The sequence below is a fragment of the Vanessa tameamea genome, chromosome 12 (genome assembly GCF_037043105.1).
Source record: "Vanessa tameamea isolate UH-Manoa-2023 chromosome 12, ilVanTame1 primary haplotype, whole genome shotgun sequence".
NCBI classification, from domain to species: domain Eukaryota; kingdom Metazoa; phylum Arthropoda; class Insecta; order Lepidoptera; family Nymphalidae; genus Vanessa; species Vanessa tameamea.
This window is the reverse complement of record NC_087320.1, coordinates 10,896,477-10,924,270: the sequence shown is the minus strand read 5'-3', so window position 1 is coordinate 10,924,270 and position 27,794 is coordinate 10,896,477. Positions and strand designations below refer to the sequence as shown.

Sequence of the window (27,794 nt, the reverse complement as noted above, 5' to 3'; positions counted from 1 at the left end):
ATTAGTTTATATTTTTCAAACAATTACCACAGCAATGACAAAAGAAAATGTATTTATATGATTAAATGGCGCTTGGGACGTTCTACAAGAAAACTATTGATCGAAATTATGAACGAATGAATTATTTTACGTAACAATAATCTAAATATAAACTTAGTATGTTGGTTGCACTTTTTGCACGGATAATTAACGCAAACACAAAATGACGTAACCGCAACAGGCCGTTTATAAATTTATTCCGACAAACGTAATACCGATTTTAATAAATTTCATCTATATCAGACGAGAAATTAATTGCATAGAGCAATATCCATGCGTGTTTTAGATCTCCAATGTTTTGCTTAATCAGTTCCCTTCGTATAACAAATTCATCGTACGTGTTTCCATAATATTTTGTGCATAATTTATGGACAAATAATTGAAATAAAAATGAAAAACGGAAGAATTTTTTAATTTAAAGATTAGTCTTAATGCCTTTTAGGATAGATCTCTTCACTCACAAAAGCGAGCCAATAATAAATTATTGGCGTAAATTGGTAGTGCTTGTCCTTACAATATGTCTCAGTGTACGTTAGAGGAGTAATGTAAGAATGAAAAATAGAATACAAATTATAGTATATTTTAATAGCCGTTTCCTTAACAAGGAAATAATTTGGAAAAGGATTCGTCAGACGTGATTAACAAAACGACTCAATTAAAACTGAACCTTCAACCTCTGTAGTCCAATTACTCGGATACAGAACAATGATTTCATAATTTCTAGTTCATTTTTAATCTGAGCTCAGTGAATGAAAACGGGGCAGACAACCAAAGTTACGAACACTGCAAACTTCAAATTTTTCAATTTCAACAGAGACAAGTTTTACTTTCTAATTTAAAAATGTGTTTAAGGTACGGAATCGAGATGGTCCAGCAGATAGTAAATGGACTTACTTAACCGGAGCGAGAACCTGCGCAGGATCATGTTTCAGCGTAGGTAGATCGGCTTTATGTAGGTCTTCTTTATGAATACTAACCGCTATACTACCCGTCCTTCTACAACTAAACAGATAAAATACTTGGCATTGGATTTAATTTGTTTTGTCTTCCAATACCTTTTAACCTACCTCTATGTTCATTTTAATTAATATTTGTTTAGCGGTTTTGTCGTAATGACGAACAAACCAATTGTTTAGCATTTATAATATTATTTAACAAGACTTGTAGTATTAAATGTCCGTAACATTGAAAATGATTGTTAAGTGTAAGCTAAAAACAGCCTGTATATTTTGTTCCAGCTGGGCTAAGCCCATCTCTCCTATTGAGAGTGAGGTTTGGGAGGCACTTATCCACCTCGTTGCGGTGGATACATAACTATTGTGCAGATATTTATTCGATATGTGAATCTTCTTAATTCATTTTTTTTAAATGTTCGGATAAATCCGTAAAATAGTGCTTATATCAACGACTTTGATCCAACAAGTTAAGATTCAACTGTTCTAATTAGTGGAAAATCACAGCTCACTAAATTTTCATTGAAATCAAATTTTAAAAACAAACATCACACTAAAATTTAATTGATTCCGAACGAAACGAAGTGATGACTAGACACAGAAATTATCAACTCCGAAAATTTCTCGTCATAATTCTTAGAAAAATATTTAGAAAGTATTTCGTTCAGAAATTCACGAACGTTTTTTTAAGCGACAAATTCGAACTTAAGATAAACTGAATTATTTTATTAAAACAATATTGAAGAAATAAATGTTCTCTTTTATACAATATATAACGGGACTTAGACAGATACTATACCAAGTGACAGTGTAACAGTAAGTACTTTAAAGTAGTAAATGTTACACTTGAATTGTCGTTTTTGGAGTCGTTCCGTCTTTTAGAGACGGAAGCTACAGTCAACGTCATTCCTAGGAAACTGCAGCAAGCAAGAAATTTAAAAGAACAAATAATATTTTAAAGCAAAATATACGTTTTTTTTTTTTTTTAATAAGAAAATACACGTGATACCTATTTTGCTTTATAATTTTATACATAATTGTATTAATTTACCTTTACTGCAGCTAAATTATTCTCATTTGATTATTTAATGTTTTTACTTATTTTATATAATTTATATTGAGTCTTTGTTTAATTTTAATGATTGTATAATTATTATTGAAAACGTAGCTGAAGAGATGAATGTTATTGAGTCATCACATTGTATTTTTCTATAAAATAATATATATATATTTTTGTTTTTTGTTAGCATATATTTCTATGAGAAAGAAAGAGATAGATACAGAGAAAGCGACAATGCAGCTACGGTTCATTCAAAATATATTCATTCGAATATCGCGGAAAACTGCCATGCTAAATAGTCCAATTAGTTTAAGTACAACTCCAACTGCATTCTATTTTACCACAGATATCACGAACGCAAATATTTTTGGATTCTGTTACGGAGTACTCCGATCTGAGATAGCGAATCTGCGCATTCCTTTTTTATCCGGTTTCCTACAAAGAGCCACCTGATATGATCAGAGTAAACTTGAATAAGGAAAAATATCATTTATTCCTTACTAAGACCACGATGTTTATTGTGCATGTAATATATAATGGCTCTCTCGCCCTACATGCTTAAATATAACAATACAAATCTCTTTTGTGGTAGAGTCTGTGTGTGTGTGCTATCTACTAGATTAAATCCATATCAAATCTTTAGAGCGATAAATCCAGTTGAAGAGTTGATTATGATTACATTAACATTATCCATCAAGCACCTAAACATCCCAACTTGTGTTGAGGACGAACCATCCACCGGCAATAGTTGAGTATTGGCACCTGGTTCGCAATAAAATTCTGCCAATTTATTTTTAAGTAGTTCTCTGCACTGAACCCAAATAAGTAGGATAGACGCAAGCGAACGTTGGATGACCTTCAAATTATAAGTTTAAAAAATGTTGAGCTCAAAAATTGGGTTAATTGATCTGGTTGGTACTGAAAGTTTATTTAGTAATTGCTGCGCTCATTTTGAACTTTAGTAATGATTGAATTATATAGAGATCAGTGATTCCCACTACACTACCTACAAAGTAATATATCGAATATTTATTATGAAATAGAAATTGAAATAGCCGATTGGACACGTAGATCACAACCTAATATCACAGTTTTAAATTCAAGGAAGCTCCAAAGCCTTTCAATATGAATTTTAGTGAGGAAATTTCCATCTATCGGATGATAATCTACCACAAGTAAATATACACACCGCTCACATTCAAGCACTGTGATAGAAAAACATTCTTAATCTTCAGAAGAAGAACAACTCCTCTCCTGTTAAGAATAAGAGGAGAGCAGGCGTTAGCTCGACAGTAGGTTATTAATCACCTTTATTATAGTAAATAAAATATATATATTTTTTAATATGCAATGCTTGGTACAATTTTTTAAAATTTTCAGTCAATCATACGAAGACACTTTAATACGAAATTTATAAGACTCGACGTTACACGCATGTTGTAAGTTAGTTTCACTAGATCATGAAACTCGCTCCCTTAATATGAAGTTCACAGAACTCATTCAAAGCACTCTGTGTTGTTCAGTAACTAGGAAATGAGACAAACATACGCGACATATATCTAGTTTCAAGTACTTATATCCGTAATTCCAATTAGTTTGTGTTTAGTCAGCGTGTTACAACACTAACCAACTGCAATAAAACAAAATTTATAAAGATTTATCGTCATGGAGATTCTTATAGTTTTTATTTCAGATCCTTAAGGTTATGTGCCTTACATAATCACATTTTGATTCATACACTCACTTGCTTTACAATTTAGAACTGAGAATAGAGATTGAGATAAGCTGAGTTTCTTCGTCGATTCTTCGCGAGTCTAAAGTGTTTCTATCCGAACCAGTGGTAAAATTCTGTCAATCAAAAAGAAAATGTTGAAAAAAGATTTTTGAATTTGTTTTTTTTGTCAAGATGGTAATTTTGGAATAATAACACCGAGCACAAAACATTCTCACCAGTAAAAGTGGCCATCATTACATATTTGCTGTGAAACATCTAATAATTGGTATTACCATGAGGGTTAGACCGTCTGCCGTGACGACAAATGGCAAGACATCTTATGCTGTCATGACAGTTCCTTTGAACCAACAGTCACCAGTAGTGCGACGAAAAATTCGGGACTTAAGGGAATTTAATTTAATAAAGTCTTTGATATTATTTATTTCAATCCATTTTATTTATTGCTTTTATTTAATTACAAATTCTCTCAACAAAAATTAATATCGATGATGATGACGGATACTTTGTTATTAAATCGATTAAATTCCAACATATTATAATAAATATATATGCACAAAAAATATATACAGTCAGTTATATCTTTGTTTAATTAATGGACAGAGCTCTGGGTTCGTTTAAACCAAACTACCGCAATTTTCATCGCACTAAATTAAACTTTACGTCCGACGTGATAATTAACTCATCTAATTGCATCCTATTGTAGGGATTTCCATTAAAGGTAGTTGTGTAATGAAATAATTGCTACTTGATTTTCGTATGAAGTTTAATTTGTATATCAGTTATTTTATATTTAGCATTGGTACTACCGATGCATTGGTGTGCACAATACTTAGTTAAAAAAGTAAAAAAAGTATTATTTCATAAAAGTAGATAAGTATTTTTTAAGACACTAAATTATTAATGGGTGATGAGCATAACAATGGTAGTTTACAACAAATTATGTGATCTTTACAGGTGAAGCGCAAACATATATTCCCTTATATAGAAAAAAAAATATTAAGCTTGCATTGTATAGATGCCGATAAATTATTTTTTGGCAATATTATTCAAGATTTTTATTCATTGATTAGCTGAAATCGAAATTTAGATACTATACTTTTATTAAAAATTCAGAATTTACTCTATCTGTCTGTATGTTGCTCTTTCACGGCCAAACCACTGAACTTAGAAATTTGATATGATGCAAGCATGAATTCCAAGTGAGGACAAAGACATTTATACTCCTAACTCCTAATACCAACCAACCCCTAAAACCCGAGTGAAGCTGCAAATGACAACTTGAAACAAATATATATAAATGATGAATAACCTTTCGTCTTTGTAGTTACTTCCAATATTAATAGTCTTCAAAGATGTTAAATAAATATCAGGTGTAAATGAGGATAATCCCGACTGACACATTAGAATACTCGGAGGAAAAGTGAGGGTTGCACCCACGAGGTCAATGCCCCTTACATATAAACGCATATAAAACTAGCTGCCTCTCCCCAGTCCGCAGAATTAAAGGTAGTGATTTTATACCGTGCTAATTTTCAAACAATAAGAGATATTGATGAGAATTATAATAATCGATATTTCTTATACTTATATCTAGTGAGTAATGAGTGGATTGATCATAAAAAAAATTGTATAATATAATTTTAATTTATATTTTATAACACGCATAATGTAGATTTCTACCACTAAAAAAAAAGTTAGAATAGGATCAATGGTTCCGGTATATCTTTCTTAGATTTGTATATAAAAAAAAATTAACTTTCAGCTGACAGATTTTCTTCCGACTTACTTAACATTTATAGTAATAATTTATCCTTCCACAATATCTTTATAAATTATACTCTACGCGTTATTTTGATGTACATATTAGATATATTATTGCAAAGTTTCATTAAAATCCATTCAGTTGTTTTTCAGCTGATGGTTGACGATCAACGCCGCTCACATGACATTGGAACCGTAAAAAATAGATTAAATGATGATGACGTCATGATTTCTGTTCCGATTTCTGTTACAAACGTCTGCGCTAATACAGATGCACTCTGTATTCCAACACTCTAATGATCCAACGGGACGACAAATCCGACTCGACCGGAAAGACTTCGCGAGAAATTAAATGAAAACTATCGCCTACATCAGCAATGCACTATCTTGGGAACTAAGATACACTGTCTCTTGTGTGTATAATTACACTGATTCTAATTATATTGACATAAAAAATCCGTTATTAATAAACCTTTATAAAACATGCCGCGTTCCTAATGAAACTATTTTTTATGAAGCTTTTATAGAAAAATCGTCGTTGTCCATCGAATAAATGGCAAAATCTCTTTAAACGAGGATAAATAAAATTATAAAATATAAGATCATTATATTTATTAAGAATAAAATTAATTGATTTTTAGTTCTGTTGTTTATTTTAATCTAAATATAACTGGTTAATTTGCTCCGATAGATTATTTTCTAAGAATGTCGAAACAATTTGAACACGGTTGTGAAATTGACGTTAATAATCATACAATTATAAAGATATATACATCGAATTGGCGTATCACCGTAATCGGCTTTTAGTATTTCACGAAGTGAGTTCTGGCAGAATATCACCGTTGATGCTGGATCGAACTTTAGAAATGTCGACGTAGCGTTTTGAAATCGTGTTAATTCACACTTTTTTCGGATCATTTTCTTGCTATCCTAACTAGGGTTTATTTTTCATTCAAACATTTAAGTCACTCATTACCAAAACAATATATTTCTGCACTCCAAACCTTCTCCTCAAAGGGAGAGGAGGCCTTTAGCCCAACAGTGGGAAATTTACAGGCTGCTAATGCTGAAAAAAAAATATGGTATATTTGTGAGCAGATCACATATTCTACAACTAAACAAAAATACTTACTATTCTTGTGTTCAGGTTTAAAGGACATTGTGTCTTAATTAGTACACTTGGTGGTAGGGCTTTTTGCAAGCACATCTTGGTAGGTATCACCCACTCATCACATATTCTACCACCAAACAGCAGTACTCAGTATTGTTGTATTCCGGTTTGAAGGGTGAATGAGCCAGTGTAACTACAGGCACAAGGGACATAACATCTTAGTTCCCAAGGTTGGTGGCGCATTGGTGATGTAAGGAATGTAGGCGGTGGTAACCACTTATCATCATGTGGCCCATTTGCTCGTTCGCAAACCAAGATAAAAAAAAACCAAGGTCTGTAGTGCATGTAAGGAATGGTTAGTATTTCTTACAGCAATGTCTATTGGCGGAGGTGACTACTTACTTTAGGTGGGCCACGAGTCCTTCAGCATACCGATTCTGAAAAAAATATGATTGGCTAACCAGTTATCAAGTTTGTCCTCGTACAATTCATCTAAGTGCTTTCTTTGAATTATCGAGAGGTGAGTTTGGTCAGAGAAAACAAGAAAGGTAGTTTCTAATTTAGCCAAGCATCATTGAGTTGCCTATCAGTCTGTTTATAATTCATCTCGCGCTTCGTCAGCTGCCAATTTCAAACAATTTCATTAAATATATTATAAGATTCTGCCATATAATATTATTCATTCGTCGATTAAATAACGTTCATGTTTGAGTCACGTCGAATCATGAAGTAGGTTGTCCAGTTTATGTTGAATAAATTACGTACCTGTAATAGTTCAAGTTACAGCGGTTTTAACAAGATGTCGTTTCAATGTACAAATAAACATTTCTCCAGTTTAAGCTCAACAAATAACTACATACTTTAAGTAGTTCAAGCTGAAGTGGTTTTATTAGTCATTAATATCAACGACAGTACAAGGTATTCTTCAGTTTATAAATGTACCATCGCCGATAGTACTAAAGATGTGATGGTAGGCTTAATAAAAATGAAAGTAATTAATAATGTAATAACAAGGCCATTAGCAATTAGCCAGCGGGTTCAGCTCACGTTTTCCTTGAGGCAAGTTCGGGATACTGGAACAAAACTCCGAGAATTGGGTCTGGAATAATAATAATAATAATTTGACACTTGTGAGAGTTAGTTATGTCGCGAGAGATCTTCTAACATTGAAATAAATGTACAAATATTTTTCCAAAATTTATTTTTACATCAATAATTTAAAAAATATTGTCATGTTAGTAAGACTGTCTTGTATGCCGTGACAACGAACTTTTTTTTTAATGAAATATGTAGGCGAACGGGCTAATTGTTCACCTGATGGTAAGGGTTCACCACTACCCATAGACATTGGTACCGTAAGATATTTCAAGCATTCCTTCTCCAACTCCAACCTTGGGAACTAAGTTATTATATCCCTTGTCCCTGTAGTTACACTGGCTCACCCTTCGAACCGGAAAACAACAATACAAAGTATTACTGCTTGGCGATAGAATATATGATGAGTGGGTTGTACCTACCCAGACGGGCTTGCATGAAGTCCTACCAGCAAGTACAGTAAAGTACCACATCGGGTTAGGCTGGCTTATGTGTGTGCGTGTCGCGTTTACTACAACATATGTAAGTGTACACTTCGCTGCCACGTAATATTAAGATAATGAGAAATATATATTTATTTATGTTTTGATTTCATTAACGGAACTCTATATTTATTTATGAATATGACACCATATTTACCTTTTGATAATAACGCTGTTTCACAGCAGCCAAGCGTCCCGGAAGGACCATATTATTTCTATGTACTTTATAAGAAATTTTTATACCTGGCACTTGACGACCGATCCTTTAAACGCGAACGAAGCCGCGCGTGACTACTAGTGTTATTATAAAATCCAAAGTCGTTATTGCATAGCTCGGATTAGCCGATTCAAGTGTAATTTTAAGGTTATAACAAATTACCAATAGTATTACATCTGATCTCTCAGCTTAGACTGTAAAAGCGTGAAATAGATCTGTCTTTTTTTTTATGTATTTGCACGCTATATCTCGCAGTAAGCTAGTCCATGAAATCGTCCGAAATTTGACGAAGACGACAATATTTTCAGGTATTAAGTGATTAAAGAAACATTCGAGACCAAATCAAAATCTAAAACGGGTTATTTACAATGTTTTTTATTTTTATTTGGTGGAGCTCGATATTTCGACATTATCTACGAATGTCTTGTTCACGAGACTAAAGTTTGCGGGTAGATGTTGACGGCATTAGAAGCAGCAGCAAACGTACGAGAAAGGAGGTAGTCCGATATGGACACTTCTAATGTCCACATCGGACTACCTCCTCAAACATGGTAAATATCCCGTTTTAAATACCGATAGTACCAATCAAAATCGTCCTCAAATATAAAACTTTGTCAAAATCCAATCTTGCTAAACAACATATAACAATAACTTTTATATGAGAAATTGAAAAATATCGTCGATAAAGCATCAGCCGGTTTCAAATAAATGAAGGTACGGGACAGCGTGTAAAAAATATAAACATCGTGGAAGCGAGAAAACCCTCACCAAGCACTATTTGTGTCCTTTGTAAATTGTAACGGCTGACATATTTCTCGGTAAGTGAAATTGGACGTCGTATTAAAAAATATTATTGTATTTTTCGGCTTGAATTAATTGATCTTTCGTTCTTGTATTTTATTTTAATATAAACGATAAAAATAAAACTGCATGTAACAGAGTCGTTATACGAATTGGTTTTACATTTTTCAATGCAATGCATATGCGCGTCGGTCTTATTGCTTATGAATATTATTTAACTTGGTGGTAGGGCTTCGTACAAGCCCGTCTGGGTAGCTACCACCCACTCATCAGATATTCTACCGCCAAATAACAGTACTCTGTATTGTTGTGTTCCGGTTAGAAGGGTGAGTGAGCCAGAGTAATCACAGGCACAAGGGACATAACGTCTCAGTTGCCAAGGTTGGTGGCGCGTCGGTGAAGTAAGGAATGGTTAATATTTCTTACAGCGCCTTTGTCTATGGGCGGTGGTGAGCACTTACCATCGGGTGGCCCATACGCTCATCCACCAACCAATGCCATAAAAAAAATGAATACGAGCTTATGTGTGTAATATTAAAATTAGATAATTCTCGTGGATTTCTGTTTTTTTTTATAACTAAATATATAACATAAATTAAAAATATCAACTTTAAATCAAAATTAAATGTAAACGAAATTCTTTACCCCAAATTAGTTTTACCCATTTTAAACCTAACAATGGTACGGACGCCAAACAACATATGAACCTATAGCTGAGAATACTGAAAAAATACTGCAAAACAGTTATTATCAGTTACATTTATTAGAAATTATAATTATCTACTTACGTCCTTTTGGAGTCGGACAACTATTGTGGAAACAACGACATTAAAGCAAAAATATAAATCAATTTTATTTCCTCGTATCTCGTAGAAATTTATAAGGCCCTCAACATAAAGAGAACCTCGGTGTAAAATTTCAACTCTTTAATGTCAAGAGTTTGAACTGAGCCTTCTATTGATCGTCCGGATATAATACATTGACCATACAAATCAATTATTTAAATTCAGATAAAAAATATATTTTATACTAGTACAGTATAAACGCAGTAAACTGTATAGTAACAGCTTATGAAGGGTCCATCGCTGAGCTAAGGCCTCCCTTTAAGGAGAAGGTTTGGAGCTGATACCACCAAGCTACTCGAATGCGAATTGGTGCATACATGAGGCAGAATTTAATTGAAATTAGACATGCAGGTTTCCTCACGATGTTTTCCTTCCCGGGCACGAAATGAATTATACAAATTAAGCATATGGAAATTCAGTGGTGCTTACTTAGCGTTCTAACCACTCTGCCACCTCAGCTCATAAGATAAATACTATTTGCTAATCATATATTTCAATCGTATTTGAATTCAAGATATTTATAACGAAATAAAACTTATAGATTTAATACAATAATTCCTTAAGAAATGAAATTCTTTAAGATGAGTTTTTTTTATGTATCATTGCCATTATTTTTTCCCCTCTTTTGAAAATGGAATTTGAAATATTCTATAGCCTCTGGAATATAATGCTGTGATGAGATATTACAGTGACTTTAAAATATTTTCCTTCCTTTGTAACCAACGCTAAAGACGTTTATATAAAGGGAGATAGCTCAATGATAAGATGACGTAAATCTTATACGAAGATTGCGGATCAAACCCGGACAAATAACTTTTAATGACCATATACTGAACTAGCAAAAGAGCCGAGGTGGCTGATTTCGGGTTCAAACCAAGGCAGGCACCACTGAATTTTCATGTACTTAATTCGTGTTTATAATTCATCTCGTGCTCGGCTTTGAAGGAAAACTTCGTGAGGAAATATGCATGTGTCTAATTTCAATGAAATTCTTCTAAATGTGTATTCCACCAACCCGCATTGGAGCAGCAATTTACAGGCTGCTAATGTCAAAAAAAAAATGAACTAGCAAACCGTCCTGAGTTGTTAAATTCATACAATACATACTCAATACAAAATTTTTTGCAATGCCGTCTAGGTAGGTATGACTCATCAAATATTCTACGGCGAATTGTTGTGTTCTGGTTTGAAGGGTAAGTAAGCCAGCGTGTACACGAACAGGCACAAGGGATATAATCTTAGCTTCCAATATTGGTGGCACATTAGCGATGTAAGAAATGGTTAATGTATCATAAAGTGCCAATGTTGGGGTGATGGTTACCACTTACCATCAGGTAGGTAGTTGACGAGCAAGTGGGCCATGCTCATCAACTTATTACATAATAACTTTCAAACTTCGAACTGTTAGTGAGAATTTTTCGAAAAACGAATTACCTTTTTTAGGCTCAACCTCGAGTTTGAATCCAAGTTCTCGGGATCTGCGGCTTTCTATCAAGCCACCTGACTAACGAGGCATTCATTACGTTGCATAATTTTCATGAATACAACTAAAACGGATAAATATGTAAAAATATTGTACGAATGATTGTACGTCTTTAAAATTTAAATCACATTAACCATTTTTGTATTATAGAAAAGTGGAAAATTTACATAAAAAATAATTAAATTTAAGTATCTATCTACGAAATACTAATTCTTTATCAAAATAAATAACATATGAATTTTAGGCTTGTTATGTAGATAAATATTGGCTTTTGCAATTCGAACCGTTAGGTTTAGAAATATCACAATATTGAAATAAACAAAAATACGCTGGGTCGTGTTTCGCAGTACGGGCGAATAGACCTGTTGTCGAATATCTATATCTCATGGGGTAAAAATAGTACGAGATAAAATCGGGACAAGTAACTAGTATGTACTGAGCTTTATATTGGTTATTTAAATTTAGACTGATGACGATAAGAGATTATTTGAATAAAGAATATTTTGTGATTGCTTAATTATTATTTTTTTACAATATTTCCTGTAATATATTTTATAACCGATTTCATATGATATAATCATACTATTTGCATACAACAAATCCATTTATTTTAATGGTACCCTAGAAAGTAGTATATAGCATGGATGTCAAAGCATATTCATTGCTCTGCTCTGCTCTCGATCGGATTATCCCATCGCTAAATTCAATATATTGTACAACAGAATACAATACTCTTGCAAACCTGACGAATAACACACCGTATACGAATAACAGATATTTGATCAGTAAGTTGTCTAGACTGATAATAACATTATTATATAATATATTATTAATTCTAGACTGTAACCGTATACTTGATATGAAGTTTCAGTAAATATTATAGAATTCATTAATCCCAGATGTATAAGGGTCTAAATAAAATGTTTACATCGTATAACTATTGGTTTACGCGGAGCAAGCTAGTTGAGCTCTCGCTGGGTATGTTATTTTGGACATCTTCAACGATCATTATATTTCAGCTAATTCACACAAAACTTTTGTATTATAAAATACGGGGGGAAAATTCTGCTTACTTATAACGGCAGTGATACGTTCTTGATGTCATTAGATCCAACTATGAATATTGACTATACTTAAAAAAAATTAAAATCAGCTTAATCGTAACAGAGAACCTACTCTACTTATTTGAAAGAAAGAGAAGTTTATTTAAGACGCGGCACAATTATAAATATAAAAGTATAAACAAAAAAAAAAGAATTCTGAGAAATAAAAATAAACAAAAGTATATACTACTTAATCTACAAAAAACCCAACAAAAAAGGAAAGAAAATAAAAAAAATACATTTAGTAAATGAATACAGTGATCGTGTCCTAGATAGGTGAACCATTCAGCTTCCAAGTCGGGTTCCAAAAACCCAAAGCTGATTTTCATTAATATTTATTTCAGTTACGATACGATATTCCGATCCAACTTTGACCGTTTGTTGAATAGGTACCCAGTTGAACGGCACATTTTGTTTCGATTCGATTGCGATACATTGTTAAACCAAATCAAACCTTACTCCTGAATAACTCCGGCCATTGATGAAAAACGTATGAAAATACGGATGAGTTCATCGCGCTTCGACGTACAAACGCGGCAGGATACATTGTTTATGACATCAACTTTGTTTAGTACATACTGACATAAATATTTAATAAGTAGTCAATAATTTCTCACACGGAAAAAGGTCAATGACCAGTGAAATACAACAAAAATCAATGCATTTGTTATAAATATAAATAAATAAATTATAAATATTGGACAACATCACATACATTACTCTGATCCCAATGTAAGTAGCTAAAGCACTTGTATTATGGAAAATCTGAAGTAACGACGGTACCACATACACCCAGACCCAAGACAACATAGAAAACTAATAATTTGTTTTTACATCGACTCGGCCGGGAATCGAACCCCGGGCCTCGGAGTGTCATACCATGAAAACCGGTGTACGCACTACTCGACCACGGAGGTCGTCAATGTTATTATATAATTAATAGGCAAGCAACTTTTCCTCTCGCACATATTCAAGACTAAATCACAAAGCCGATTTAGAAATATTTAAAACGACTTAAGTTGATTTATTTTACGCTAAGGAGTGCAGGAAATGATGCAGAAATATTTAGCATGAAATTGAATGAAACAGTTTTCTTCGGCAACTATTTATAACATTGTAAATTATTGCTAATAATATTTCGAATTCCAATAAATGATACAATATTTACTAAGTATAACTTTTAGTATGCGTTTATTTAATTTTATTTTTACAAGACTTTACAAGTTGAGCGACTTCTCAGGTATGAAATGATTGCCTCCAGGCCGTTCCAAATAAAAAATATATAAATTTTATATTATAAATATAAGAATTTTCAAGGATTATTCTCAGGTCTGAGATGTTTCTTTGTGGTAGATTTTTATTTGAGTACCAATAAATAAGTGTAATGCTTCTATATTGAATAAAGATTTTTGACTTTAATTTAACTTTGAGAGCAGACGAAGAGACATGACCAACTGATTAGTGTTGCCAGCATCAAATGCTAAATACCGCCATATATTATAACAATAAGAACACTGTGGAACGAATCTGGCTGTATAAATTAACCATTAGAAGGGAATTCGTCTTTAACATACACGCATTCCATTTAAACGATATAGACCTAAAAGCTACATGCTAAATATATATGCATTACGGAAATGAATGAACGAATGAATGAACGAACGAATGTATGGGTGACATTACTATTAAAGTTGCAACGAATAGTACCTATATTCCCATAACGACGAATATCGAATATCTAACCAGACATCTGCCTGAATAGTTGAATATTCGGAATAACTATTCAAGAGTGTTCGGTCCAACCGTGGTGTTCAAAATTTTGTCACATTTGGTCCAGAAACGTTATTTACCACGAGAATACTTTAATTTATTTTTAATGCTTTAAGTACTGTGAGTAAATATTTAATTTACTTACTAGACTAATGGCAAGCCCGTCTGAGTAGTTACCACCCAGACACCAGATATTCATCCGCCAAATAGCAATACTTAGTATTTCTGTGTTCCGGTTTGAAGAGTTAGTGAGCCAGTGTAATTACACGTACCCTATCATATCGAGAAATGATTATTTTTAAATGAAGTCGACCCGATACAAGTTCTGGGAATATAATTGAATGCCTTCATCGTTTTAATACATTACACGAATAACTCATAAAAATGAAATGAACCTTAACACTTTATTTATTGATTCAATAAGGCAGATATTTCGTAGCTTAGTATATTTATAAATAACATTCAAGCTTATTTTTACATACAATGTTAAAGATTAGAATTTACGTAAGTTTGGAAGTACTAAAGTAATTCCTAAATTATCTTTCTTGTTCTAACTTATATGAACGCTGAAGGCATGTACGGCACACGTTTGCCTTATATTTTTCTTAAAACATCGTCGCCTATCCCGTGCAGCGACTCCTCAATATCTCTTACGAGGCGGAAGAATTTATAAAATATTCTTCGTTATTTTAAATATATCTTAGGTATATGTCTAATAAAAACGATTGTCGTATTCGAGTTAGTTTATCGTTACTAATATTATAAAAAAGTCGGTCTTTTACCTCACACTTAAATCGTTGATAGGATTTAGAGACAATTTGGTATTACTAGGCTACTTTTTTTCACCCCTCGAGGGTGTGAAATGGGAAGTTTTATAAGTTTCGCTTGGGTAAAGCCGTCAACTAACTCCCCTTAAAGACATATTCCGAAAGAACAAAGTCGCCTGGAATCTATATATCTATAGATAGACATTTATATTGCACACGAATATTATATATTGATTAAAAAAAAACCTCATTCTCAAACCTATAAATTATGCTAACGTACTAAAATAAAAAAATATCAAAGATAAGATACATCAAAGGCACGGCATGTCCGTCGAGCTACATATATATGTATATATACAGGGTTATTGGTAATTCGACGTATTCCCGTTAGGAGGTGATAGGGGTGACTATTTGCGATAATTTTAATCCCCATATACATAATGCAAAAGTGAACCATTTTTGAGTTATCGCGTTTTTTAGATTTTTTCAAAATAAGTCAAAAATGCAACTTCAAAAATTTATTAAAAAAAAGTATTAATTAAAATCTATTTTTTTTTTTCAGATTTATAATAATGATTAAACACTGCAAATTTTTCAATATTTAAACAATAATTATCGGTCCCTCAAATATGCCTGAAAAATAAAAAAAAATCATTATGAAACTTGTTCTGCAGATTATTTTAAAAACATGATTACTTAGCTTTCCGAAAATGTATAAAAACTAGGAATTTATTTCAAAGCAACCGAAATAAAATGATCAGAAAGGACGCTGGTGGAAATTCGTATTCGAACATGACCGAATTCGTACCAAAGGTCGCTCGTTAAAATTCCCACAAAATTGATTTAAAATAATAACCAATGTAAAAAACTTACTTAATACAAATTTAAAATAAAATTTAGATACATAAACAGTTAGTTTAGTTCATTTAGCCTAGTTCTTGCTCTAAGTGACTTCCCCTATTGCGAACGCAAAGTCGCATTCTTTTTCTAAGTTGTGACTTAACTACCGAACTAGTCAAATTATTCCGCATTGTATTTGAAGCGTTCATAATTCTTTTTTTGAGTATTATAAATAACAACACTTTCATAAAGATTGATAAAAAAAATCTATTTACTTGGTGGTAGAGCTTTGTGCAAGTCCACCTGGGTAGGTTCCACACACACATCAGATATACTAACGCCAAACGGCAACGTACAAAAAACATTAGTGTTGTTGTGTTCCGGTTTGAAATTTAAGTGAGACAGTAACTACAGACACAAAAGACATAACATCTTAATTTCCAAGGTTGGTGGTACATGATGAAAGGAATGGTTAATAATTCTTACAATGCCATTGTAACCACCAAGCATTGATGGTGGTCACTTACCATCAGGTGGTCTATTTGCTCATTCGCCGATCTATATTATAAAGAATCATACAGATGCAAAAACGTACAAAGGAACAAAGACCTTATTTTTTAAGTCGATTACTTGATACATGGAATCAATTCCATGATGAATCTTTTTGAAACCTAAAAAAAGTTATATATAAAAAAAAAATTGAATATAATAGAATTATTATTTTATGAAGGAACCCTAAACAGCAAAAATAATACTTGCGAAAATCTTCTTCGAGTTTTTAATTGACAGACATCGTCTCATTAGAAAAAAATAATTAATTATTAAAGTCTTTTTCTCATTTTCTAAAATAAATATATATTTACATAAAACAGTTATAATTAACCCGGCTTTTATTCTATGTAGCATATTATATAATAGATAAAATATAACTATTTTCTGTATTGATATTTGTTATCATAATTATGAGTTAAATTTTACATATAAATTCGTTCAATAATATTTGTTTTTTTTTTTCAAATTCGTTTAATATTTTTTTTATTTAACATCGCGTATCAATTTGCCGTAATTATTATATATTTAAGGGTAAAAATATTTGCATTTTAATTATTCTATGTAAGATAAATTAATATGATATAAATAAAATACACCCTCCCATATTTCATGGTAATAGTATGCTTAATTGAAACAATATATTTAACGGAACTCTGAAATACATTAAATGATTGCACCGTTCATTTCCTATTTATGAAAAGAATATTTGTTTTGTTTAAATTTAAAAACCACAAAATCGTTACGATTAAATATAATTCTATGAAAGTATCATTTTTATACATATTTAAATTACAGGATTGAATATCGAAGACGACACGTTAATTATGAAATTTATTAAATGTTTTCATGAATTAAAAATGTTCAGAAATTCACAGCAAGCTGAAATTCAAATAAATATATAATGTGCACATAAAGTTAAATCGAACCGAACATTTTTCATTTCGACGGTTCGATTGTCGACGATTAACGAATTCATATTCTGAAAACGTAATTCGAATTTTTATCATGATAATTCTTGGCACTTACCTTGGAACAGGCACAAAAATAGAGTCGAAAATGATATTACTCCGCAAACAACCATCTTCGTCACAGCACAAGTCACAACACAATAAAAACTATTAAATATTATTATTCAAAACTATTCAAAGTGATTTTCGAGATAAAAAAACATCGCTGTCACACGCAAAACAAAGTTTTTGTCGAGCAAACGCGACGTACGTCCTACCCCTACGGATGTTTCAAAAACACTGAAAGGATCTACAGATTTCTGTAGCAGCGTAACTACGACGGGAATACTGGACAATTTGGACGCTGCCTAATTCCGATACTCGTAATGGTAGATTTTATTGTCTGTGGCGCTCACGGGCTGTTTAGGGAATGGTTCATTTGGGACTATTAGATTATTGTGGAACCGCTTGACCGATTTTGCTGTAATAGATTTATTTTATTTCCTTTAATTAGATGCTTTTCAATTTTCTCTAACGACATACACTTATATAACATGATGTATTTTAAAACTCACATTTGTGTATTTAGCTTTCTAAATATATAAGGTTTTCCATTGAAATATCAGATGATCTGATTAAGTTACAGTTGATCATATTGTTTAATCGTCTTTTAATATTGAATACCTACATATTATATAGGACAGGTTTATATATTTGAATATATAAATAATCGCTACATATAATAATAGAAATTTATTTATATAAAAATATGTTAATATTAATTCCTTGATATATTTATATGTTTTAATTTGAATTACTAAGAACCTATTTGCATATTCCACGTTGATAATATTTATAGAATCGTTTATAACAAAGAGGAGCTCGGGTATGTAAATGTTATAAGGTCGATCCTGATCCCTTGGTCTATTGTGCCCTCACCTAGTAAAAGATTAATGCTTAATTAAAGAAAAAAAAAGAAATCTTAGTAGTTCCTGGACAATAGGCATTGCTTGTAAACGTTCAACTGTTAGACAAATACCTTTTGGAGCTTATTCCACCACGGTGCTCCATGGTGGGTTGGCTAAGTTTTTTTTTGTCATTTAGGTAGAAAATAAATAGTGCACCTGTTTTAGCGCATACTGTTTTATGGCATAGGTTGACACACCCTTAAATGGGCCACCTGATGGTAAGTGGTCACCACTGTCCATAAACATATGAAATAATACACAATTTCTTACATTAGCGATACACAATCAACCTTAAGAACTAAGATGTTATGTATCTTGTTCATTTAATTTTACCGGCTTTTCCTTCAAAACAACACTTAATAGAACCAAGTATTGCTGCTTGGTATATAATATTTGATTGTTGAGTGGTAATAGACTAGACGGGTTTAAGTCATACTACCAATTGAATTATATGTACAGTAATATTTCTACTGTGTTTCTATTGTGGAAATACTTAAAATGAGAAAATAACGCTATTTTTATTTATAATAGAATATAAATTTATTTATGTAGCACACAGCGAACAGACACAACAACAAAAAAATTAAATATATACATGTATATACGAGTATATAGAACGTTACTATATAATTTTCGTAGGATGTCGCTTATATTTCGATGTAATTTAACACACTTTTCGGCTCGGAGTTAGTCAGCGTAGGACGTTCAATGCCCTCATTAATAAAACAAGGAGCTTTTGTTACCAACTGAAACATGAATGAACTCGTTATCCTAACCTTTTGTATCGAGGTAACTAAAGATCTTTAATAAAGAACGTTTTAATATACGGAAACTGCACGTGCTAATTTTCTAATGTTTCGCTTAAGCGATTGTATGCAAGCTTAGTTTAAAGTTACAGACAAAACAATGAGACATGTTTGGATTGAACATGCACACTATGACAAATAAATTAAACTATATATTTAGTTTATTGTTACAATTTTAAATATAAAAATATTATTGTTTCTTATCCATAAAACATATATGCAAAGATCGATATATAAATAATCGTAATATCTAAATAGATATCTATATATAAATAGATAAGAAACTCACAAATAAACATTGTTCTGACGATCTTCTAGTATTTTAAAGTAATGAGAAATATTATTAAAACCTTTATATGGTGTGGGGGCTTTGTGCAAGCCCGCTTGGGAAGGTATCTACTTATCCTATATTCCAAAACCAAACTGCAATAGGTACTCAGTATGTTGTGTTCCGCTTTGAAGATTGAATGAGCCAATGTAACAAGCACCAAAGTAACATCATAGCTCCCAAGATTGGTGGTGCCAATGCACCAGCCAATGCTATAACCACTTACTACTCGTATCAGGTGACCCAGTAGCCCATACACATACTATAAAAAAATATACGATTTACTAAACAGCCTTTATACAACTTAAAGTATAAACTATCAGACTTTAAAAGTTTCATATAAATTGGATTATTACGAGTAATTATACGTAAATCCGGCCACAGTATCTATCTATCTATATTGGCCATCGAAGTCACCTCTTGATGAATTCGCTTAACGATATTTATTTATAATGGCTATTGAATGATAAATTAAATTAAAATATTTTATATTCAAGTAAGTTCATAAAATAATTTTTGAATTGTTACAATAGTGAAATTAAAAGATTATGAAAGCCACCGCTGTTTCGGAATGTCGATTATACCAATGAGAAACGGCAAGCATCTCATTAGTATTTTTTACCCATTTTACACCTTAAGTGTTTTTTTGTATGTATGTTGAAATAATAACACTGGTGGCCTGCCCCTGCTTTTGCAATTTATTAATAAAGAATATGAAAACATATACAACATATATAATTGTTTTTACTAATGCAATCAGAAATAATATTAACTGTCAAAAAAAAAATTAGTCTGATTATTAGTCCAGGAAATTACCCCCTACATACAAACAAACAATTCTTACCCCTTTATTATATAAGAATAGATTGGCCTAAATTAATTTCGCCTAAATTTAAGTAACCAAGCTTACTTACCGGATTAAAAACGAGAATCTTAATTAAAACACGCGGGTTCAATGTTACATAAATAAGGATTTTTTAAAATTAACTTAGAGAATATTTTATTTTTTATATTTTCAAAACTTTTATCCAATAGTCGATTTAAAATTAAACAAATAGAATACAAGGTTGACCGTCTTCAAGTAATGGATAGTTGACTTTCTTAGCCTCAGAATAGCCGTGAAGGCCCAGTGATTACAAGACGTGAATCTTTATCGATGATTCTAAGTTTAAATTTGGGGTACTAAATACAAAATTCATTTGATTAATTTGTATTTAAAATTCATCTCGTGCATGTTTTTCTTCGCCGTTGTGGTAGTGGAATTGGATGAGAATCTCACGCGTATCCACCAATCCGCGTTGGAGCAGCGTGGTGGAGTTAGCTCTACAACCATTTCCTCAAAAGGGAGAGGAGGCCTTTGACTTTGTGAAACGTCAACAGGCTATTAATTTTCTTTACTTGACTAATTTGCAAACAATGGCTCATATATCTTGATATGAATGTAATGTATGCCAAAAAAGTTTAATCTTAACTAATAAATGTGGCATAATAACATAAACGATATCAGTACCTATCTTTTGTTGATGGTAGGGCTATGTGCAAGCTCGTCTGGGTAGGTACCACCCACTCATCAGATATTGTACCGCCAAACAGCAGTACTCAGTATTGTTGGTGAGTGAGCCAGTTTAACTACAGGCACAAGGACGCAACATCTTAGTTCCCAAGGTTGGTGGCGCATTGATGATGTAAGGAATGGTTAATATTTCTTACAACGCCATTGTCTATGGGCGGTGGTGACCACTTAACATCAGGTGGCCCATTTGCTCATCCGACTACCGATATCATAAAAAAAAAATGATACTTTCTGACGGAGTTCAGGCACGCCAGCCAATCTCAAAGGAGGCCAGCCAATTATACAGGACGTATTATAGTGCAAAAGTGTGTGCGTAAACATAGGTGCACTCTCTATTTCCACAACCACTCCCCCACCACCACTCTCACAATCTCGCATTGAACATCCAATTCCAGACACCAAACTATCACTGAGAATTGTTTGAAGAAAATATTTTAACCCAGGACCTTTAGATCTGCGGCCTTGTATATTGCTACTACAGCAACGAGGCAGATTGATACATATAACTTATACCACAAGATGCTACGCATTTCGAAGACGGTTTTTTTTTCTAGTCAAGAATATAAGGAAAATCAAATCAGGAGACGAGACATAAATTAAACCTTCTTGCATTAGAAACGTTTCGATCAAATAATACGTACACAACAATATGACCAATTCGACCTTTAAATATCATCGCAATAAGTTTAAATTTGAACTTCAAAAGAAAGAGAACTTTTATTCTTGAATTATTTTTATTGCGACAAGTAATATGAAACGAATTATTGTGATCAGTGTGTAAAAGTTGTTGGACGATTATTTTGTAATAAGTTCTTAATACCCTCGGGTAGAGTACACGAAGAACTAATGGGTATTTTAACCTTCTCAGTTTTACTTCTAATATTCGCCAAATATAATAAGACTGTAACAGTATTACTACTTAACGTAAAACATTTTCAAAAGAATATATCGAAATGTATTAATTTATATATTTTTTTAATTTGCTTTGTACAAAATTAAAAATACCGAAGTACTTTAGAAATCAAGATCCTGTGGAATGGTTGCGAGAATGTTAGCGGTTTCCCGTTGAATTGCATTTTCGGTTCCTCTTTGCAAAAACGACCCCCACCCCTCTTGAGGCAATTAATGAAGTCTTATAAATTTTGACATAAAAACCAACTACAAGTACCATTTCGATACTAAGTAAATAACATAATAAACACAATATAAAGTATTAGGTCCTTACATATGAAATTGGCGTTTTGTACGGGAGGAATATAAAGTCAATTTATTTTTTGTAAAATATTTTTTTAATCAAAGTATGCACCGTTGTTATCTATGCACGTTTGCCATCTCATATGATCCCCTTACGAAAAAAAACCATCTAAATGAATTTTTAAATCTAAATTTGGAATTCTTAACCAAAGAGGAGATATTTCAGATCAAAGTGGTCAATACGACAAAACACTAATTTCATATGTAAGGACAATTCCATATTATATTATGCAATTGTATTTGTCTGTATTCAAATTTTATCATTTTATTTGAAGTAGACCTTCAAGCAAAACCGTTTGGATAGGTTAGGTTAGTTACCTACTCATCACTTTTTTACCACCAAACAGTAATTCTTGAAATTGTTTTGTTCCGATTGGTAAGCATGGTAATTAAAGGCACATATTACTATTTCGTACGACTGGTGAATCATGACTACTAAGTGGTTCATTTACTAAACTGGCTAACTAAATTAAAATCAAAACAGGACATAAAAGGCTAGACAGATGAGAATCAAAGTCAGCAAGAAGGATAACTTAATGATGAATACATAAATCTATCAAATAAATAATAAAAAAATTCAATGAGAACCCCTTGATCACCCGTGGCTAAAATTAGTATCAAGGCTCTTCTGTTAATAAAAATAGTTAAATTATGTATTTATTTATCTAGTAATCCTCAAACAATGCTCAGATATAATTACACGGCTAATAAAGCTCAAACAAAGTTAGGATCTAGTTTAAACAGGTTTTAGGCGGAATGAACAACACAAATCAGATTATAAATATAAATAAAAGCTTATTTTACTTCTTACACTAAAATTTATTTGCGAGCTGTAATTACAAAATGGCAGATTCACAATAAAAGCCTGACTTGTAAACGCTGTTAAGCGGTGGTTTAGTTAAACACTGATTTCTCTCTTTCTGATATCTACGATTTGGCATTTATTTGAAAGAGACAACATAGCATTTACAAACTTGATATTAGGGTTTTGCGCAAACCCGCAGTAAAGTACAGCACAGTTCGTATCGTTGTGTTCCCGTATGAAGGTTGAGTGAGCCAGTGTAAATACTACATATCGATTCTCTTGTTTCCTAAGGTTGGTGGCGCATTTTTGATGTATGCAGTAGTTATTTTTCACAATACCAATATGAATGGGTGATGGTGGACAACTTATTATCAGATGGCCCAGCGCCCTTAATATAACGATATTTATTTTGTCTTTAAATTATTAAAGTACATCTAGAGCTGATCGAATGGGAAAGGGTTCATCGGATATTTTTTTATGACAAAACAACATTGCTTTAATTAAGTATTTAATCATCAGTCGAATAAATATTTACACACACACGCAAACAAACATATTTTTAAAACACAAAATCTGACTACATAAAATCACGAATAGCTTATTGGTTGGGAACCCTTTTGAATGCGAACTTGAATATGAAAATGAAGGGTCGGTAACATTTTAGACAATGTGAACTTCTAAGCTCTACAAGTTTAATAGTTAATTTTTTTTAAATATGGATTTTATTTCCTTGATTTTATTTTAGATAATTAAGCATAATTAGGTAGCAGAGTAATTATTTTGCAATTTAGAGTGTCATTTTGTTACTAATCAACAATAATTTTGCAAGTTTCAGAATGAAAACATTTTTGTAGAAAATATCTGAACTCACCAAAAACCAATATAATATCTAGTAGGCTTGGTCAAATAGATTTAACATAATTTGTTAGGAGAGACTAAATTAAGTGACTATTTTATACTAACATATCAGTGTTTAGGACAAACGTACACAATAGACAGACCGCGCACATTTTAATCATAAAGGTATAACTCTCTCTTGAGTTAATGATAATAATCTTTTTGATTCGATAATGGTGATATTCAAATCAACATGAAATCCATCGATATTATTTAATGTTTCAGTGTTCGATAATTACAACTCTCCACTCCACTGAAATTGTAAAATTATAAGGCACAGCCTTCAGGCACGTAACGAGGTATGAAATTTTGCGCGTTGGTGATCTAAGAAATATTTAACAATTTTAACAGCGCCCATTTCTAAGGAATTTTGTGAGCACTTACCATCAGATGGCCCATATGCTCGTTAATCTAAGTATTACATAAATTAAAAAAAATATCAATAAATAATATTATTAAACATCCTAATGTAGCGTTTGCGCAAGAAAAATGAGCACAGTTTGGTGATTGTTCATTTTCCCGGATGTATAAATAGATTACGCGGAAATAACTAATGCATTTTAAAGCGCTCAACGCATGCTCAAAGAACAATACAGAGTACATTAGACCAAAATCAGCTAGCGTTCGGAACACGCTCTAAACTCGTAATAACTTCGTTCGCTGTGGTCTAATATCAAGAAATACATGACATAAATTTCATTATTAATTTCATTGATATAAATATAAATATGATTATTATTTTCATATTAATCTCTCTCCTAAATATGGTAAACAATATCTTGTTCAACGAACTTCAGCTACGATTTCAGAGATTAGCCATTCGCGTAGGTGATAAAGCAGAAGATTATATGGAAATGCAGGTGTACACTTCTTTTTCGTGCTCTTAGCCTCGTGGAACAGAATTAACAGAAGCACACTAGCTCTCAGAAGCACGAATTTATAACTTCAGATTGTTATCGAAAATTTCTGACCCACACTTTAATCTCGCACAACCACTCTGTGGAACCAGCTTTCGCCGACGGTTTTTCCGAACCGATACGACTTGGGAACCTTCAAGAAAAGAGCGTACTCTTTCCTGAAAGGCCGGCAACGCACCTGCAAGCCCCCCGGTGTTGCAGATGTCCATGGGAGGTGGTAGTCACTTTCCATCAGGTGAGCCTCCTGCTCGTTTGCCACCTATGACATAAAAAAAAAAAAAATCTTTTTCAAACTAAATTTGGACATCCACATCTTCGGTTTTTAAATCCATAATGGTCAGCCTGATACCTGAATTTTGTTACGTCTGTATGTGTTAGTTCAGAACTAGAACAGAACATGTAGTTTTATATTTTGCTTTTGAAACTCATATAAAATCCTTAATATCTATTAGCCGAGATGGCCCATGGTTAGAACGCGTGCATCTTAACCGATGATTTCGGGTTCAAACCCAGGCAGGCACCACTGAATTTTCATGTGCTTAATTTGTGTTTATAATTCATCTCGTGCTCGGCGGTGAAGGAAAACATCGTGAGGAAACCTGCATGTGTCTAATTTCAACGAAATTCTGCCACATGTGTATTCCGCCAACCCGCATTGGAGCAGCGTGGTGGAATATGCTCCAAACCTTCTCCTCAAAGGGAGAGGAGGCCTTTAGCCCAGCAGTGGGAAATTTACAGGCTGCTAATGCTAATGCTATTTTTCGACTCGACTTCTTTGTCAATGGAAATGGAAATGGAAAAATATAGGAAATGCTGATGTACGTGTAATTCGTTCGCAAAACCAACATCACGCTATTATCTCTGTGGCTTCATTCCAATCGTATTTTTTTCTTCTTTTTGTTATAAATAACACTTTATCGTTTTATTGCTACTCGATGTAGTTACCCGTTATTTCCTGATATTCCAGATTTTTGAATAACCGTGTTCGATAATGTATGTACAGTATATAAATTGAAAATCGAATCGAAGTACTTTAGCTTGAAAAAAAACTCTCCTCTTATTATATATTATTCAGTAATTTAAACAGTATTGCCTACTTTTAAATAAATTAGTATGGTCCTAGTATTTGATTTCCAGGCAAGATTCTGTACTCTGTAATTATCTGCAGGCAAGAATTTATTACTGAGTTCTTGCTAGTTCTTCTCGGAATCTACTTTCTGATCAGATGGCAGATTTCATTTAATTCAATACTTGTAACATCTCGGAAGTGCTTCTGAGACTGCTTAAATAAGGAATATTTTATTTTAGGAAATCCCAAGGAAAAATATTATCGTGTAGTCTCGCACTTGATTTTTGTCTTTGGAATTATGGAGCATGCTTATTCACTAACCATCGCATTGATCGTCGACGAAACTCCGATCTCTTTAAGAGAAGAGGTCGCCTTGGCCCAGCAGTGGGATATTCACGTTTACAACTTTGACTCTAATTATTGACTTTAAGGGTGTGAATCATAGATAATGGTGTAGATAAAAAATACTTCTAACTTTTAAGCTATCAGTAACTTCCTCTTATCATACAGGGTTGGTATTTTACACGTTGATTCAATTCGTGGCAACTTTACTCTTCCGCAACTTACTTAAAATAAAAATAAAAAAATAACAATACACTTTTGTGTAAGCGTGCCCTAATTCTATCCATGATTGGCTCCAGATAAGATTTGTTGTTTTTATAAATACTCTTTATGTTAATTTATTTGAATTTAAAACTAGATAACTTCTATATACGAGTAAGTAAAATATCTTGTAATTTGTAGATAAATGAAATTCCCACGCAGTGTTTTCCTATGTCTGATCATTTTGCAAGCTCAGTTTAAGGCTGTCTGGGTTTACACTGAGCTTCAATATTACCTGTTATTTTAACATCGAATGTTCAGTCTGGGTATATTTTAGTGTTAATGTTGATAAAACATAGTGTCTAGTATACAATTACAAGCGCAAAGGGCAATTCAAGGCGGCCACTAAAAATTAGCGTCGTTTAATGATGGAAACGCCGTGTGCCGACAGAATACGCTGAGTGACCACTCTTTTGTACAAGTTCACACCTGTGTGGACTTTTTTAGTTTTATACAAAAGTTTAAGTATAGTCTGAATTTGTTTTTTTTTTTTTGTGTGTGTGTGTGTCGGTGATGTTAGTATCCGTTACGTAGTGTGTTGTTTAAATTAATCATCTACCTATCTAAAATTAAGTCCAATCAAAATATTGTTACATGAAAATACTTTTATAAATTATTAAAAATATATTTTAAAATTTTAAATAGTCAAGCGTTTTGATTAGATACTTAATACTAGTAATCAGTATCTAAACTAAATTTATTTAACCATCGTTTGAAGGACTTAGTTCTACATATGAAGGAAAAGTCTTCGATTATAGATCACACCTCGTAAAAAGGAACACATTACGGCCCAGCATTTGCTGTACTGACGATTTTAATAAAACAATTGAATTAATACAATAATTGTTGCCAACACTGATAATATATTACTATTATTGATATTTCATGCTAAATAATTAATGCTTAAACGGCAAAATAATGGACGTATATTATTATAGTAAAATTAAATTGCACAAAAAAGTTTTAGTCACAATCGAACTACACAAAAGAAAACTTTATTGTAACATCCAAAT

At 32.4% G+C, this 27,794-nt stretch overlaps 1 protein-coding gene across 1 annotated transcript in view; it reads right to left on the bottom strand.

Moving 5' to 3' along the window:
* Positions 1-17,735, bottom strand: part of LOC113398486 (uncharacterized) — a 132,135-nt gene extending 114,400 nt beyond the window's left edge. Inside the window, exon 1 of the mRNA XM_026637240.2 lies at positions 17,641-17,735. Coding sequence (XP_026493025.1) covers positions 17,641-17,695 — 55 coding nt within the window. The 5' untranslated portion in view covers positions 17,696-17,735. The remainder of the gene's footprint in view (positions 1-17,640) is intronic.
* Positions 17,736-27,794: the final 10,059 nt, after the last annotated feature.